Below are 16,418 nucleotides of genomic sequence, written 5' to 3'. Positions count from 1 at the left end.
ATGCCATTTGGCCTCGGTGATTTGTCTTAGTGGTTGTACCTCTTTCTGGGTTAAACTGTTCACATTCCAAAGAGGATATACATCATGTCTTCCCCCAGGAGATTTTCACAAGGCGAAATTCAGTAGATTGGCCCTTTCTTCATCTCCTTCTACCATGACCCCCAGGTTATTCCTCAGAGGGCCCACACTCTCAGTTTTTAGTTTCTTATCTATTTCTTATCCAACATTTGTTAAAAAGTAAACATTTTTCGGTGCTTTTGTCTTTGAGAACATTGTGCCTATAAGGTCTTCCCTTGGCTGCTGAAAATTTGCCCTCCTGAAGTTTAAATTGTTGTTGCCCCTCTACTAATGCTCTTAGTAAAGTGTAATACAAAATCAATTATATTATGATCACTATTCCCCAGGTTCCCCCCAACATGTAATTTTGATACCCTGTCAGGTCTGTTGGTTAGGATAAGGTCCAGCAATACCCCCCTCTTGTTGGCTCTAGGACTAGTTGCGACAGGTAATTGTCTTTTGTTGTTAAAGAGAACCCGTCAGGCAAAATAACCCCCTAAACTAAATATATTTTCATAAACTGCCATTAGAGAGCATTGCCTCTATCCCTTCATTGTACCTCTACATGCCTGTAAACCTAAGCAATGAGGTCCTAAAGCTGTATGCAAATGACCTGTGAAATGTCCAATGAGTCATTAGCATATTCAAGCTGTCCAGCTTATTCATGAGTGGGAGGCACAGCCACACCCCAGTGCTTGACTGACAGCCTGTATAATGATGTGAGGCTGTATAATGATGTGCTTCCTGGTGCTGGCAGCCACACCTCCTGCAGCCTGTGTGTGTTTAGGAGAGATACTAATTTTACAGAGCTGCCCTTGGCAGGAAAAGGTACCCATATCCGGACAAAAACAAATAGTAAAACGTCACTTTTATTATAACTATCTAAGATAATAGTAGCATTGCTACATGGTTCTCCGTGGAAGAAAAAGTGCTTTAAAAACACAGTGGGACCCAGTTCTCTGGGCCTATAATGTCCAATTTAGTATTAATATATGCTGTAGCATACAGGTAGCCAACACATAGGGTTGTGGGCACAGGGCTGTATATAAGGCGTTTATTTTCACGCTCAAAATTATTTCACATAATATGAAAGTTAATCAGTAGAGGTGTTGTTGTTACAGCAGTAGGAGTATTGAAAGTGACCCCTATTGCCTTTAAATGTGGTTCGGGTGACTCGAAGACCTAAGTAGGTGGCCACTGGCTTAATGACCTGATGCTTCTATTATTTGCTACATGGGCATGTAGTAAGGTCCCTACAGTAGGCTCATGAGATGTCACTCCTGGTATGAGGTGTATACCATATACTGGCTGCTAGATATTCCCTCTACTGAAAACAATGAATATAGTATCACTAGTGAACTGTCACACTATGTACTTTATCTGGCCCTATAAGCTCACATCCAACTGACACCTGTCGCTACTAGTATAATAGTAACAGCACGCTGGAACTGCGGACACACTGCTATTTAAAATGTACAGATCCTAACATTAGCCCCCCGACATGTTTCGCCAGAGAACTGGCTTCATCAGGGGTTCCGGCTAATAGTGATCGCGGCGTGATAATGCTCGATATTTAAAGATAAGGCCCCTCCTATCGGGTCTCAAGTGTCCAATAGGAAATATGCATGGAACCCATTCCCCGTATATGACTAGTGCTGATAGGCACAGTTAGTTGAGTGACAGCAGTGTATACTCAAGGTGAGACAGCAGGCGGGTATCTTGTCAGAGACTATCATTGGCTTACCCGTAACGGCTGGCGTCCACTAGCGACACCCCGCGGAGAGAGTCAGCTGATGATATGTCAGCTGACAATGTTGTTGTTGTCATGTGGCGATGTACTCTGCGCATGTCAATGGGCAAATGCCGAGGTCCGCTGGTGGAGGTAGTGCGCATGCCAGTGGACTTAGATTGTGATGAATATGTGTACTACCAAGGTTGGGTTGATAGCTGTGGCGCCAAGGATAGTAGCTGTGATGCCAAGGTAAGTATACATATGGCTAGATCTCGCTATGGATTAAAATGAAGGTAGACAATTCCCTCCGGATGTCTTAATTCAGTTATTGATGGTGCATATATTTAGATATCATACTCATATCCAGAATATTTATGGCTAATAGACAGCTATCTATCCATAAGAAAAGGGGGATGATACTATGAGTAGCAATCAGGATTGTATAAGGCGCTTATAGCTATTTTGTGCAAATACCGCCGTCAGTCCTGTTGAGTATAATTGTTTATGTTACTTTGTTCATACAGTTTACTCTAGTGTGCCAGGGTATCAAATGGTACCCTTATACAAAAAGAACAACTGTTCAATGGAGGCTTGCTCATACACGAAATGGGATGGAGAAACCGCTAATTAGTAGAACATTAGAGTACAAGTGGGGCTCATAACACATGGTTTGTGCACCGTACTTTACGTAATAAGTGAAAAGTAGAGAAGGTCAAAAAGAATGGGGGGGGGGGGTTATGTACAAAAAGTATCTCATTATTATAAATACGCTGCAAAGGTAAATCCCTCATTCAGGCCTATTGGGTTTAGGGATTTGAGGCGATGTATCCATCTAGCCTCTAGCTGTAAAAGCTTTCGGTCAATATTGCCCTGACAGGGTCCAGCTTGGACTTGGTCAATGGCCCAAAATTCAAGGGTATTTACATTACCTCCATGATGCAATCTTACATGTCTAGAGATGGGAGTATCTTTGTTGGTGGTAATTGAGCTGACATGGCTTGATATCCTTCTTCGTAGTTGTTTGGTGTGTCCTTAGTAAATTCGTGGACAGGTGCATTGTGCCACATATACCACTGCTGAGCTCTTACAATTCATGAAATGTCTGATCTTGATGGTCTCATTATTGGCTGGGTTTATAAAGGTTTTGACTCTGGGCATAAAGCGACAGAACGAGCAAGTTCCACATGGGTAAGACCCAGGGATTGGGTTTCATAATTGGTAAGTAGATGTCGAGGGTGTCTTGAAGTGGCTGTGCACCAAGAATTTACGTAGATTCGGGCCTCGACGGTATGTAATTGCTAGTCTCTCAGTGAGTGTCTCCCTGAGGTCTGGATCCGCTGTAGGTATCGGCCAATATCTTGATATGATCCTCTTAATGTGGTCCGCATACGCGTCGTAGGTTCCTATACATCTGATGTCGGCTGTTGTACTTTGTTATGGAAAAGAGTGTCCCTTTTAGTGTTTTTAGCCCCAGCATATAGGAGAGATACAACAGCTCCAGGATGCAGTCATGTTATAACAGAGCATGTCAGGTACTTGTGTAGCTGATGTCTGTGTCTCACACATGTGTATTAGGAGGATGCAGCATGTCAGCAGATGCATCACACACACTAGCAATGCTTTACTATACATTACACACAGACCTGAGCAGGGAGAGGAGAGGGGAGGGGGAACAGGGGTGACATCACTGCCCCTGACCATATGACCAGCCTCATTTACATAATAAAGAAAATATGATTTTACAATGATTAATGTATGAATTGACTAGATAGAGGCTGGGATGGATCCTTGTGAGCTGCTCTAACAGGTAGTAGTGGCAGGACCCCTGAGGAAGTCGCAGTTGGCGACGAAACGCGTGGGGTATTATCGCCCACATCACCCTCTATGCACGCTCTGTCCATTTCAAACTTTCCTGGATGGGTAATTATGTACCACTGATCAAATTATTGTTCACAGAGTGTGCCTTTCGTTCCTATAGCATCATATGCCTATTGTTAAAAGGGAAATTATACATACTTATTTCTTATTTTTCCATGAATTATCTCAAGTTCCCACTCAATTATTACCTTTGATAGGAACTATAGGACAACATTTCCAGTGTCTATTTGGGTGATGTGTTGTGTATGGATCTATTGTGATCTCAATACATGGGTCAAAGATATATGTACGTATGTACTTTTTAGGTGTTTTTATATGTTTGTTATGTGTGGTGTCAATAGTTAATAAAGATTTGTAAACATTTTTGGCCTATACACACTTCTCTTGGTTCTTCTTGTTTGCTCAGTAGTGGCAGGACTGGTGACACAGACCTGATGACAGGTGTCCTTTAACAAAAACCTTCTACCTATGAAGGACCTGCAGGTTTCTGCCTCCCAGTTAACATTATCCTGGGAATTTAAACTGCTGTTTGCCTGTGTGGAATTGTGTACATGTTGAACCGGTGGGTCCTGCGCTTGGCTCTTACATAGTATGGAGGGGGCCCAGCCTGTGAGACCTTTCCATAGTCTCTATAACATACTAATATGTCAAAAGTCGTTAAGAGGTTAAAAGGGAAATCGCATATGACAATTTGGTAAAAATTATAATGACATCGGAGTTAAGCTTTAAGCTATGCATTCACCTACCATCATAACACCAGTCACTAATGAGAGGCTGATCAGAAACAGGACCGCAAGCAGGAGGTAGCTTGACATTTTGTCTGCTGAAAAATAGGAACAGTAAATGTAAAAGTTTTTATTCAATATAATGTCACTCCACTTCAATTAATAAATTCATTATTTTATGTATGATATTGCAAGTTTTTATGATAAAGGTAATATGTACAAAAAAGTTCAGTTAAGTTAGACAATCGATAAGATGTAATGAGAAATAGACTTTTCTTTACGTATTCACTTCTAATGCACATATTGTAGATCTGATAAAACTAGTCTTTTATACACAATTTGCAGTTAGTATAACTGTTAATGCGTAGTTATTATTAAAAATGTAAGGGAATAATAGGTGAATTATGTTTTAGAAATGTGTAATGTGCTTTGTAGAAATCATTGTTATGTGTGGTTGTTCTTGATATAAAGTGAACTATTAGTTTATCATTTACTGAATAGTTGAACTGTGTAGACAATAAAATATTTGGAATGAAGAAGGCGATAATGTTTGTAATTATCAACTGTTTCCATCCCTTCCGTGGCAGTTTCACAACTGGGCATTATTTCCTTATGGCAAAGACTTTGCTCTGTGTCCAAATATTGTGGCCAAGATAGAGTGCCATACCAATATACAATACCCAGGACACATCCCACAAGTTTCTACACCCTCCAGAAGTAGAATTGTCTGGCCACATGATCATAAGGCCACTTGATATATCATGTTTGAGCAAAGGGGCAGATCAAGGGTTATATCAAGCCTCAAAAATCCACCCGCCTATGTATATGGTATAGACTTTATGCACTTTAATGGAAATCTAGCTTGAAAATCCAGCATGATAAAGCAGTGGTCCCTTACTTCTAAACCCAGGCACTGTGGCTGTGGTAATCATTAGAGGTGAGCGAACATACTCGTTCGAGCTTGATGCTCATTCGAGCATTAGCGTACTCGAAACTGCTCGTTGCTCGGACGAATACTTCGCCCGCTTGAGAAAATGGCATCTCCCGCCGTTGTGATTTTTGGCGGCCAGAAACAGAGCCAATCACAAGCCAGGAGACTCTGCACTCCACCCAGCATGACGTGGTACCCTTACACGTCGATAGCAGTGGTTGGCTGGCCAGATCAGGTGACCCTGGAATAGACTAGCCCCTGCCCGCGCTGCTCGGATCATTCTCTGTCTGGATGCCGCTAGGGAGAGAGCTGCTGCTGGTCAGGGAAAGCGTTAGGGTGTTCTATTAGAATAGTGTTAGGCAGGAGTGATTCTACAAGAACCCAACAGCCCTTCTTAGGGCTACAATAGCGTTATATTTTCCTTTTTTTTGTTTGCTTGTGGCTGGGCTTGCTGGCATTAGTAGTAATCTTGCAAAGCAGTGTGCTTTCAGTGTAGGCTAGAAAATAGCCATAGGAGAACCCCAACGGCTTACTTAGGCCTACAATAGCGTTATATTTTCCTATTTTTTGTTTGCTTGTGGCTGGGCTTGCTGGCATTAGTAGTGCAGCTAGTACCATATTGTGAGGAATTTGCTGGGAGACTTGCGACCGTTGTGTTTAGCTCTTAGTGACACACATATCCACCTCAAACACCGAAGTGGGACAATTTATGAGGGGTTTGATTTGAATTAGGTATAGTCTGCTGATTTATTTTTTTTTTACGTTTCTTTCTTTTTATAACTAGAGATGAGCGAACACTAAAATGCTCGGGTACTCGTTATTCGAGACGAACTTTTCCCGATGCTCGAGTGCTCGTCTCGAATAACGAACCCCATTGAAGTCAATGGGAGACTCGAGCATTTTTCAAGGGGACCAAGGCTCTGCACAGGGAAGCTTGGCCAAACACCTGGGAACCTCAGAAAAGGATGGAAACACCACGGAAATGGACAGGAAACAGCAGGGGCAGCATGCATGGATGCCTCTGAGGCTGCATAATCGCACCATTATGCCAAAATTATGGGCAACAGCATGGCCATGACAGAGTGACAGAATGAAGCTAGATAGCATCTAAAACATCCAATAATTGACCCTGACACTATAGGTGACGGCATGCAGAGGCAGCGGCAGCAGGCTAGAGAGTGTCATGGCGACATACCCTAAATGGACTCAGGCTTCAAACCAATGGGTGGCAGAGAGGAACCAAAGGAGGTGAGCAAGAAGCGCTCAAATAATATCGGTACATGATAAAAGTTTGCCAGTATATTTTGTGGATTACACAGCAGGGTGGCGACAAAGTTAACATGGAAGCCATGAAAACAACCCAAAATTCTGCCTGACACAGCTCGTTTGATAAGGGGACGATGTATGGAGGCAGTGAACTAGTAGTAGATTAAAGGTGCTGCAGTTAAAACTATGTTAGTTGGATCTTGGCATGGAGCTGGCGCTCCGCTGCCAGGCGAGCTTTCGCCAATCCAAGCCCCTGTCTATAGGCTACTCCCCAAACAGCACTTCTAAGAACCTTTTGTATAAGATCAAGTGTAGTAGCGTTCTTATAAGTTTAGGATATGGCGGGTGAGGGGAATGTAAACAGATGCGCAAGAAGCGCTGAAATAATATCCCTAAATGGTAAAAGTTTGCAAGTATATTTTGGGGATTACACAGCAGGGTGGAGACAAAGTTAACAACTTTGATGTGGAATGCCCTGTAATAGCTCTTGGGCGGTGTGCCTTTTATCGCCTAGGCTCAGCAGTTTCAGCACCGCCTGCTGTCGCTTAGCGACGGCACTGCTGCTGTGCCTAGAGCTACCGACTGATGGCGCCATGCCCACGGATGGTAATTCGGAGGAGGAGGAGGTGGAGGAGGGGTGGGAGGAGGTATAGTAGGCCTTTGAGACCTGGACCGAGGTAGGCCCCGCAATTCTCTGCGTCGGCAGTATATGACCAGCCCCAGGGTCAGACTCGGTCCCAGCCTGCACCAAGTTAAGTGTAGTAGCGTTCTCATAAGTTTGGGATATGGCGGGTGAGGGGAATGTAAACAGATGCGCAAGAAGCGCATGATGCGCATGGAGCTGGCGTTCCGCTGCCAGGCGAGCTTTCGCCAATCCAAGCCCCTGTCTCTAGGCTACTCCCCAAACAGCACTTCTAAGAACCTTTTGTATAAGATCAAGTGTAGTAGCGTTCTTATAAGTTTAGGATATGCCGGGTGAGGGGAATGTAAACAGATGCGCAAGAAGCGCTGAAATAATATCCCTAAATGGTAAAAGTTTGCCAGTATATTTTGTGGATAACACAGCAGGGTGGCGACAAAGTTAACAACTTTGATGTGGAATCCATGAAAACAACCCAAATTTCTGCCTGACACACCTCGTTTGATAAAGGGACGATGTATGGAGGCAGCTATATGGACGACTTTTGGAGGTAGCAATGGAGACAACGTGTGGAGGCTGCTATGGAGACAATTTAATTTGGATAGTGCCTGTATGTGGCAGTCCCAAACATTTTTCAAACCAGAGGAGCAGGTAGGTGGCCCTCCAGTAAAATGGGATAGATTGAGTGCCTGTATGTGGCAGTCCCAAAAATGTTTCAAACCAGAGGAGCAGGTAGGTGGCCCTCCAGTAAAATGGAATAGATTGAGTGCCTGTATGTGGCAGTCCCAAAAATTGTTCAAACCAGAGGAGCAGGTAGGTGGCCCTGCAGTAAAATGGAATAGATTGAGTGCCTGTATGTGGCAGTCCCAAAAATGTTTCAAACCAGAGGAGCAGGTAGGTGGCCCTCCAGTAAAATGGAATAGATTGAGTGCCTGTATGTGGCAGTCCCAAAAATTGTTCAAACCAGAGGAGCAGGTAGGTGGCCCTGCAGTAAAATGGAATAGATTGAGTGCCTGTATGTGGCAGTCCCAAAAATTGTTCAAACCAGAGGAGCAGGTAGGTGGCCCTGCAGTAAAATGGAATAGATTGAGTGCCTGTATGTGGCAGTCCCAAAAATTGTTCAAACCAGAGGAGCAGGTAGGTGGCCCTGCAGTAAAATGGAATAGATTGAGTGCCTGTATGTGGCAGTCCCAAAAATTGTTCAAACCAGAGGAGCAGGTAGGTGGCCCTGCAGTAAAATGGAATAGATTGAGTGCCTGTATGTGGCAGTCCCAAAAATTGTTCAAACCAGAGGAGCAGGTAGGTGGCCCTGCAGTAAAATGGAATAGATTGAGTGCCTGTATGTGGCAGTCCCAAAAATGTTTCAAACCAGAGGAGCAGGTAGGTGGCCCTGCAGTAAAATGGAATAGATTGAGTGCCTGTATGTGGCACTCACAAAAATTGTTTCAAACAGAGGACCGGGTAGGTGGCCCTCCAGAAAAATTAAATGCATGAAGTACTATAGCAAGAGCCAGTGGGCCCTGTCAAAAAATAGCCAGTTTCCTCTGCTTTACTGTACAAAGAGGAGGAGAAGGAGGAAAATGAGGAGGAGGAGGAGGAGTGGATCAATTATTCAGGTTGAGCTTCCTTCACCTGGTGGAGATTGGAAATTCTGAGAAATCCAGCCTTTATTCATTTTAATAAGCGTCAGCCTGTCAGCGCTGTCAGTCGACAGGCGTGTACGCTTATCGGTGATGATGCCACCAGCTGCACTGAAAACCCGCTCGGACAAGACGCTAGCGGCAGGGCAGGCAAGAACCTCCAAGGCGTAGAGCGCCAGTTCGTGCCACATGTCCAGCTTTGAAACCCAGTAGTTGTAGGGAGCTGTGTGATCATTTAGGACGATGGTATGGTCAGCTACGTACTCCCTCACCATCTTTCTGTAAAGATCAGCCCTACTCTGCCGAGACTGGGGACAGGTGACAGTGTCTTGCTGGGGTGACATAAAGCTGGCAAAAGCCTTGTAAAGCGTACCCTTGCCAGTGCTGGACAAGCTGCCTGCTCGCCTACTCTCCCTCGCTACTTGTCCCGCAGAACTACGCACTCTGCCGCTAGCGCTGTCAGAAGGGAAATACTGTTTCAGCTTGTGCACCAGGGCCTGCTGGTATTCATGCATTCTCACACTCCTTTCCTCTCCAGGGATGAGAGTGGGAAGATTTTGCTTGTACCGTGGGTCCAGGAGAGTGAACACCCAGTAATCGGTGCTGGAATAAATTCTTTGAACGCGAGGGTCACGGGATAGGCAGCCTAGCATGAAATCTGCCATATGCGCCAGAGTACCAACGCGTAAGAATTCACTCCCCTCACTGGCCTGACTGTCCATTTCCTCCTCCTCCAACTCCTCCAACTCCTCTTCTTCTGCCCATACACGCTGAACAGTGAAGGACTCAACAATGGTCCCCTCTTGTGTCTCGCCAACATTCTCCTCCTCTTCCTCCTCATCCTCCTCCACCTCCACCTCCTCCGATATGCGCTGAGAAACAGACCTCAGGGTGCTTTGGCTATCAACAAGGGAATATTCTTCCCCCGTCTCTTGTGACGAGCGCAAAGCTTCCGACTTCATGCTGACCAGAGAGTTTTTCAACAGGCCAAGCAGCGGGATGGTGAGGCTGATGATGGCGGCATCGCCACTGACCATCTGTGTTGACTCCTCAAAGTTACTCAGCACCTGACAGATATCAGACATCCACGTCCACTCCTCATTGTAGACTTGAGGAAGCTGACTGACCTGACTACCAGTTCTGGTGGAAGTTGACATCTGGCAGTCTACAATCGCTCTGCGCTGCTGGTAAACTCTGGATAACATGGTCAGTGTTGAATTCCACCTCGTGGGCACGTCGCACAACAGTCGGTGAGCGGGCAGTTGGAGGCGGCGCTGCGCTGCCCTGAGAGTGGCAGCATCTGGGCTGGACTTCCTGAAATGCGCACAGATGCGGCGCACCTTCGTGAGCAAATCAGACAGATTGGGGTATGTCTTGAGGAAACGCTGCACTATCAGATTTAACACATGGGCCAGGCATGGCACATGTGTCAGTCTGCCGAGTTGCAGAGCCGCCACCAGGTTACGGCCGTTGTCACACACAACCATTCCCGGCTTGAGGTTCAGCGGTGCCAGCCACAGATCAGTCTGCGCCGTGATGCCCTGTAATAGCTCTTGGGCGGTGTGCCTTTTGTCGCCTAGGCTCAGCAGTTTGAGCACCGCCTGCTGTCGCTTAGCGACGGCACTGCTGCTGTGCCTAGAGCTACCGACTGATGGCGCCGTGCCCACGGATGGTAGTTCGGAGGAGGAGGTGGAGGAGGGGTGGGAGGAGGAGGAGGCATAGTAGGCCTGAAACACCTGGACCGAGGTAGGCCCCGCAATCCTCGGCGTCGGCAGTATATGAGCAGCCCCAGGGTCAGACTCGGTCCCAGCCTCCACCAAGTTAACCCAATGTGCCGTCAGCGATATATAGTGGCCCTGCCCGGCAGCACTCGTCCACGTGTCCGTGGTCAGGTGGACCTTGTCAGAAACGGCGTTGGTCAGGGCACGGATGATGTTGTCTGACACGTGCTGGTGCAGGGCTGGGACGGCACATCGGGAAAAGTAGTGGCGGCTGGGGACCGAATACCGAGGGGCGGCCGCCGCCATGAGGTTGCGAAAGGCCTCGGTCTCTACTAGCCTATAGGGCAGCATCTCCAGGCTAAGCAATCTGGAGATGTGCACATTAAGGGCTTGGGCGTGCGGGTGGGTTGCACTATATTTGCGTTTCCGCTCCAGCGTCTGGGGTATGGAGAGCTGAACGCTGGTGGATGCTGTGGAGGATCGTGGAGGCGACGATGGGGTTTTTGTGCCAGGGTCCTGGGCAGGGGGCTGACTAGCAGCTGACACAGGGGAAGGAGCAGTGGTGTGCACGGCCGGAGGTGAACGGGCTTGTTGCCACTGAGTGGGGTGCTTAGCATTCATATGCCTGCGCATACTGGTGGTAGTTAATCTAGTAGTGGTGGAACCCCTGCTGAGCCTGGTTTGGCAAATGTTGCACACCACCGTCCGTCGGTCATCCGGTGTTTCCTTAAAGAACCTCCACACTTCTGAAGATCTAGCCCTCGCCGCAAGAGCCCTCACCACGGGAGCTTCACTAGTTGACAGTGGCGCTGATGCACCAGCTCTGGCCCTGCCTCTCCGTCTGGCCCCACCACTGCCTCTTCCAACCTGTTCAGGTCGAGGACTCTCCTCCGTCTCAGAAGCACTGTGTTCACCCGGCCTCTCAACCCAGCTTGGGTCTGTCACCTCATCATCCTCCGATCCCTCAGTCTGCTCCCCCCTCGGACTTCCTGCCCTGACAACAACTTCCCCACTGTCTGACAACCGTGTCTCCTCATCGTCGGACACCTCTTTACACACTTCCACTACGTCAAGAAGGTCATCATCACCCACAGACTGTGACTGGTGGAAAACCTGGGCATCGGAAAATTGCTCAGCAGCAACCGGACAAGTGGTTTGTGACTGTGGGAAGGGTCCAGAAAACAGTTCCTCAGAGTATGCCGGTTCAAATGCCAAATTTTCCTGGGAGGGGGCAGACTGGGGGGGAGGAGGCTGAGGTGCAGGAGCTGGAGGAGTGGCGATTTCGGTGACATGGGTGGACTGCGTGGAAGACTGACTGGTGGTGGACAAATTGCTCGAAGCATTGTCAGCAATCCACGACATCACCTGTTCGCACTGTTCTGGCCTCAACAGTGCTCTACCACGAGTCCCAGTAACTTCAGACATGAACCTAGGGAGTGTAGCTCTGCGGCGTTCCCCTGCTCCCTCATCAGCAGGTGGTGTCTCACCCCGCCCAGGACCACGGCCTCTGACCCCTGCAGTAGTTGGACGCCCACGTCCCCGCCCTCGTCCTCTACCCCTAGCCCTCGGGTTAAACATTTTTAAAATGAGAGTTATAACTTTATTTTTTTTTTTTTACTTTTTTTTGTTTTTTTTTGTGTTTTTTTTTTTTTTTTTTGTGTTTTTTGTTTTTTTTTGAGTTTTTAAAACCAAACAATGCTATCCTATTGCTATGGCTATTTTCTAGCAAAGTATCAAAGCACACTACTATGCCAGATGAGATGACACTGAGTTATTGGCTAATAGAAATCCAACCCCTACTGAATTTTGCCACTTCGGCCTTTGCTATGGATATGTGCGCCACTAAGCGCAGAACACAGCGGTCGCAAGTCTCACTACAAATTGCTCAGAATTGGCAAGTACATGCACTGCAGAAACTACAGCCACCAGCAGATCAACCAGAAATCAAATATATAGAACGCTACTGTAGGCTTCAAGAAGCTGTTTGTATTCTCCTATGGCTATTTTCTAGCCAAGTATCAAAGGAAGCACAGTACTATGCCAGATGAGATGACACTGAGTTATTGCCTAATAGAAATCCAACCCCTACTGAATTTTGCCACTTTGGCCTTTGCTATGGATATGTGCGCCACTAAGCGCAGAACACAGCGGTCGCAAGTCTCACTACAAATTGCTCAGAATTGGCAAGTACATGCACTGCAGAAACTACAGCCACCAGCAGATCAACCAGAAATCAAATATATAGAACGCTACTGTAGGCTTCAAGAAGCTGTTTGTATTCTCCTATGGCTATTTTCTAGCCAAGTATCAAAGGAAGCACAGTACTATGCCAGATGAGATGACACTGAGTTATTGGCTAATAGAAATCCAACCCCTACTGAATTTTGCCACTTCGGCCTTTGCTATGGATATGTGCGCCACTAAGCGCAGAACACAGCGGTCGCAAGTCTCACTACAAATTGCTCAGAATTGGCAAGTACATGCACTGCAGAAACTACAGCCACCAGCAGATCAACCAGAAATCAAATATATAGAACGCTACTGTAGGCTTCAAGAAGCTGTTTGTATTCTCCTATGGCTATTTTCTAGCCAAGTATCAAAGGAAACACAGTACTATGCCAGATGAGATGACACTGAGTTATTGCCTAATAGAAATCCAACCCCTACTGAATTTTGCCACTTTGGCCTTTGCTATGGATATGTGCGCCACTAAGCGCAGAACACAGCGGTCGCAAGTCTCACTACAAATTGCTCAGAATTGGCAAGTACATGCACTGCAGAAACTACAGCCACCAGCAGATCAACCAGAAATCAAATATATAGAACGCTACTGTAGGCTTCAAGAAGCTGTTTGTATTCTCCTATGGCTATTTTCTAGCCAAGTATCAAAGGAAGCACAGTACTATGCCAGATGAGATGACACTGAGTTATTGGCTAATAGAAATCCAACCCCTACTGAATTTTGCCACTTCGGCCTTTGCTATGGATATGTGCGCCACTAAGCGCAGAACACAGCGGTCGCAAGTCTCACTACAAATTGCTCAGAATTGGCAAGTACATGCACTGCAGAAACTACAGCCACCAGCAGATCAACCAGAAATCAAATATATAGAACGCTACTGTAGGCTTCAAGAAGCTGTTTGTATTCTCCTATGGCTATTTTCTAGCCAAGTATCAAAGGAAGCACAGTACTATGCCAGATGAGATGACACTGAGTTATTGGCTAATAGAAATCCAACCCCTACTGAATTTTGCCACTTCGGCCTTTGCTATGGATATGTGCGCCACTAAGCGCAGAACACAGCGGTCGCAAGTCTCACTACAAATTGCTCAGAATTGGCAAGTACATGCACTGCAGAAACTACAGCCACCAGCAGATCAACCAGAAATCAAATATATAGAACGCTACTGTAGGCTTCAAGAAGCTGTTTGTATTCTCCTATGGCTATTTTCTAGCCAAGTATCAAAGGAAGCACAGTACTATGCCAGATGAGATGACACTGAGTTATTGCCTAATAGAAATCCAACCCCTACTGAATTTTGCCACTTTGGCCTTTGCTATGGATATGTGCGCCACTAAGCGCAGAACACAGCGGTCGCAAGTCTCACTACAAATTGCTCAGAATTGGCAAGTACATGCACTGCAGAAACTACAGCCACCAGCAGATCAACCAGAAATCAAATATATAGAACGCTACTGTAGGCTTCAAGAAGCTGTTTGTATTCTCCTATGGCTATTTTCTAGCCAAGTATCAAAGGAAGCACAGTACTATGCCAGATGAGATGACACTGAGTTATTGGCTAATAGAAATCCAACCCCTACTGAATTTTGCCACTTCGGCCTTTGCTATGGATATGTGCGCCACTAAGCGCAGAACACAGCGGTCGCAAGTCTCACTACAAATTGCTCAGAATTGGCAAGTACATGCACTGCAGAAACTACAGCCACCAGCAGATCAACCAGAAATCAAATATATAGAACGCTACTGTAGGCTTCAAGAAGCTGTTTGTATTCTCCTATGGCTATTTTCTAGCCAAGTATCAAAGGAAGCACAGTACTATGCCAGATGAGATGACACTGAGTTATTGCCTAATAGAAATCCAACCCCTACTGAATTTTGCCACTTCGGCCTTTGCTATGGATATGTGCGCCACTAAGCGCAGAACACAGCGGTCGCAAGTCTCACTACAAATTGCTCAGAATTGGCAAGTACATGCACTGCAGAAACTACAGCCACCAGCAGATCAACCAGAAATCAAATATATAGAACGCTACTGTAGGCTTCAAGAAGCTGTTTGTATTCTCCTATGGCTATTTTCTAGCCAAGTATCAAAGGAAGCACAGTACTATGCCAGATGAGATGACACTGAGTTATTGCCTAATAGAAATCCAACCCCTACTGAATTTTGCCACTTCGGCCTTTGCTATGGATATGTGCGCCACTAAGCGCAGAACACAGCGGTCGCAAGTCTCACTACAAATTGCTCAGAATTGGCAAGTACATGCACTGCAGAAACTACAGCCACCAGCAGATCAACCAGAAATCAAATATATAGAACGCTACTGTAGGCTTCAAGAAGCTGTTTGTATTCTCCTATGGCTATTTTCTAGCCAAGTATCAAAGGAAGCACACTACTATGCCAGATGAGATGACACTGAGTTATTGCCTAATAGAAATCCAACCCCTACTGAATTTTCCCACTTCGGTCTTTGCTATGGATATGTGTGCCACTAAGAGCTAAACACAACGGTAGCAAGTCCCCCTGCTAATTCCTCACAAAATGGTAAAAGATGCAAATTAAAATAAAAAAAGTAGAACGTTATTGTAGCCCTAAGAAGGGCTGTTGGGTTCTTTGAGAATCACTCCTGCCTAACAGTAAGCTAATAGAACACCCTAACGCTTTCCCTGACCAGCAGCAGCTCTCTCCCTAGCGGCATCCAGAGACAGAATGATCCGAGCAGCGCGGCCAGCGGCTAGTCTATCCCAGGGTCACCTGATCTGGCCAGCCAACCACTGCTATCGACGTGTAAGGGTACCACGTCATGCTGGGTGGAGTGCAGAGTCTCCTGGCTTGTGATTGGCTCTGTTTCTGGCCGCCAAAAAGCAAAACGGCGGGAGCTGCCATTTTCTCGAGCGGGCGAAGTATTCGTCCGAGTAACGAGCAGTTTCGAGTACCCTAATGCTCGACCGAGCATCAAGCTCGGACGAGCATGTTCGCTCATCTCTATTTATAACTCAAAGTCATCAGGCACAGCACAAAATCCAGTTGTGTGCTGTCAGTGTAGGTTAGAAACTAGCCATAGCAATAGGATAGCATCGTTTTGTTTAAAAAAATAAATAAATAAATAAAACTAAACACAAATAAAAAAAAAAAAAATTACACTTTAATTTGGAAAATGTTTAACCCGAGGGCTAGGGGTAGAGAACGAGGGCGTGGACGTGGGCGTCCAACTACTGCAGGGGTCAGAGGCCGTGGTCCTGGGCAGGGTGAGACACCACCTGCTGATGAGGGAGCAGGGGAACGCCGCAGAGCTACACTCCCTAGGTTCATCATGTCTCAAGTTACTGGGACTCGTGGTAGAGCACTGTTGAGGCCAGAACAGTGCGAAGAGGTGATGTCGTGGATTGCGGACAATGATCCTAGCCATTTGTCCACCAGTCAGTCTTCCACCCATGTCACTGAAATCAGCACTCCTCCAGCTCCTCCACCTCAGCCTCCTTCCCCCCAGTCTGCCCCCTCCCAGCAAAATTTGCCATTTGAACCGGCATACTCTGCGGAACTGTTTTCTGGACCCTTCCCAGAGTCACAAACCACTTGTCCGGTTG

At 46.4% G+C, this 16,418-nt stretch overlaps 1 protein-coding gene across 2 annotated transcripts in view; it reads right to left on the bottom strand.

Annotated features, from left to right (window-relative positions):
- LAPTM5 (lysosomal protein transmembrane 5) overlaps nt 1–16,418 on the bottom strand; it is a 64,740-nt gene that overhangs the window by 20,756 nt on the left and 27,566 nt on the right. The window contains exon 3 of one of the 2 annotated variants that reach the window (XM_072133097.1): nt 4,414–4,490. In XM_072133097.1, the coding sequence (XP_071989198.1) occupies nt 4,414–4,490 (77 nt within the window). The remainder of the gene's footprint in view (nt 1–4,413; nt 4,491–16,418) is intronic. The other variant, XM_072133098.1, reaches the window with a different exon arrangement.

Source organism: Engystomops pustulosus, chromosome 2 (genome assembly GCF_040894005.1).
Source record: "Engystomops pustulosus chromosome 2, aEngPut4.maternal, whole genome shotgun sequence".
In the NCBI taxonomy this organism is placed as follows: domain Eukaryota; kingdom Metazoa; phylum Chordata; class Amphibia; order Anura; family Leptodactylidae; genus Engystomops; species Engystomops pustulosus.
This window is presented reverse-complemented; position numbering and strand designations above follow the sequence as displayed.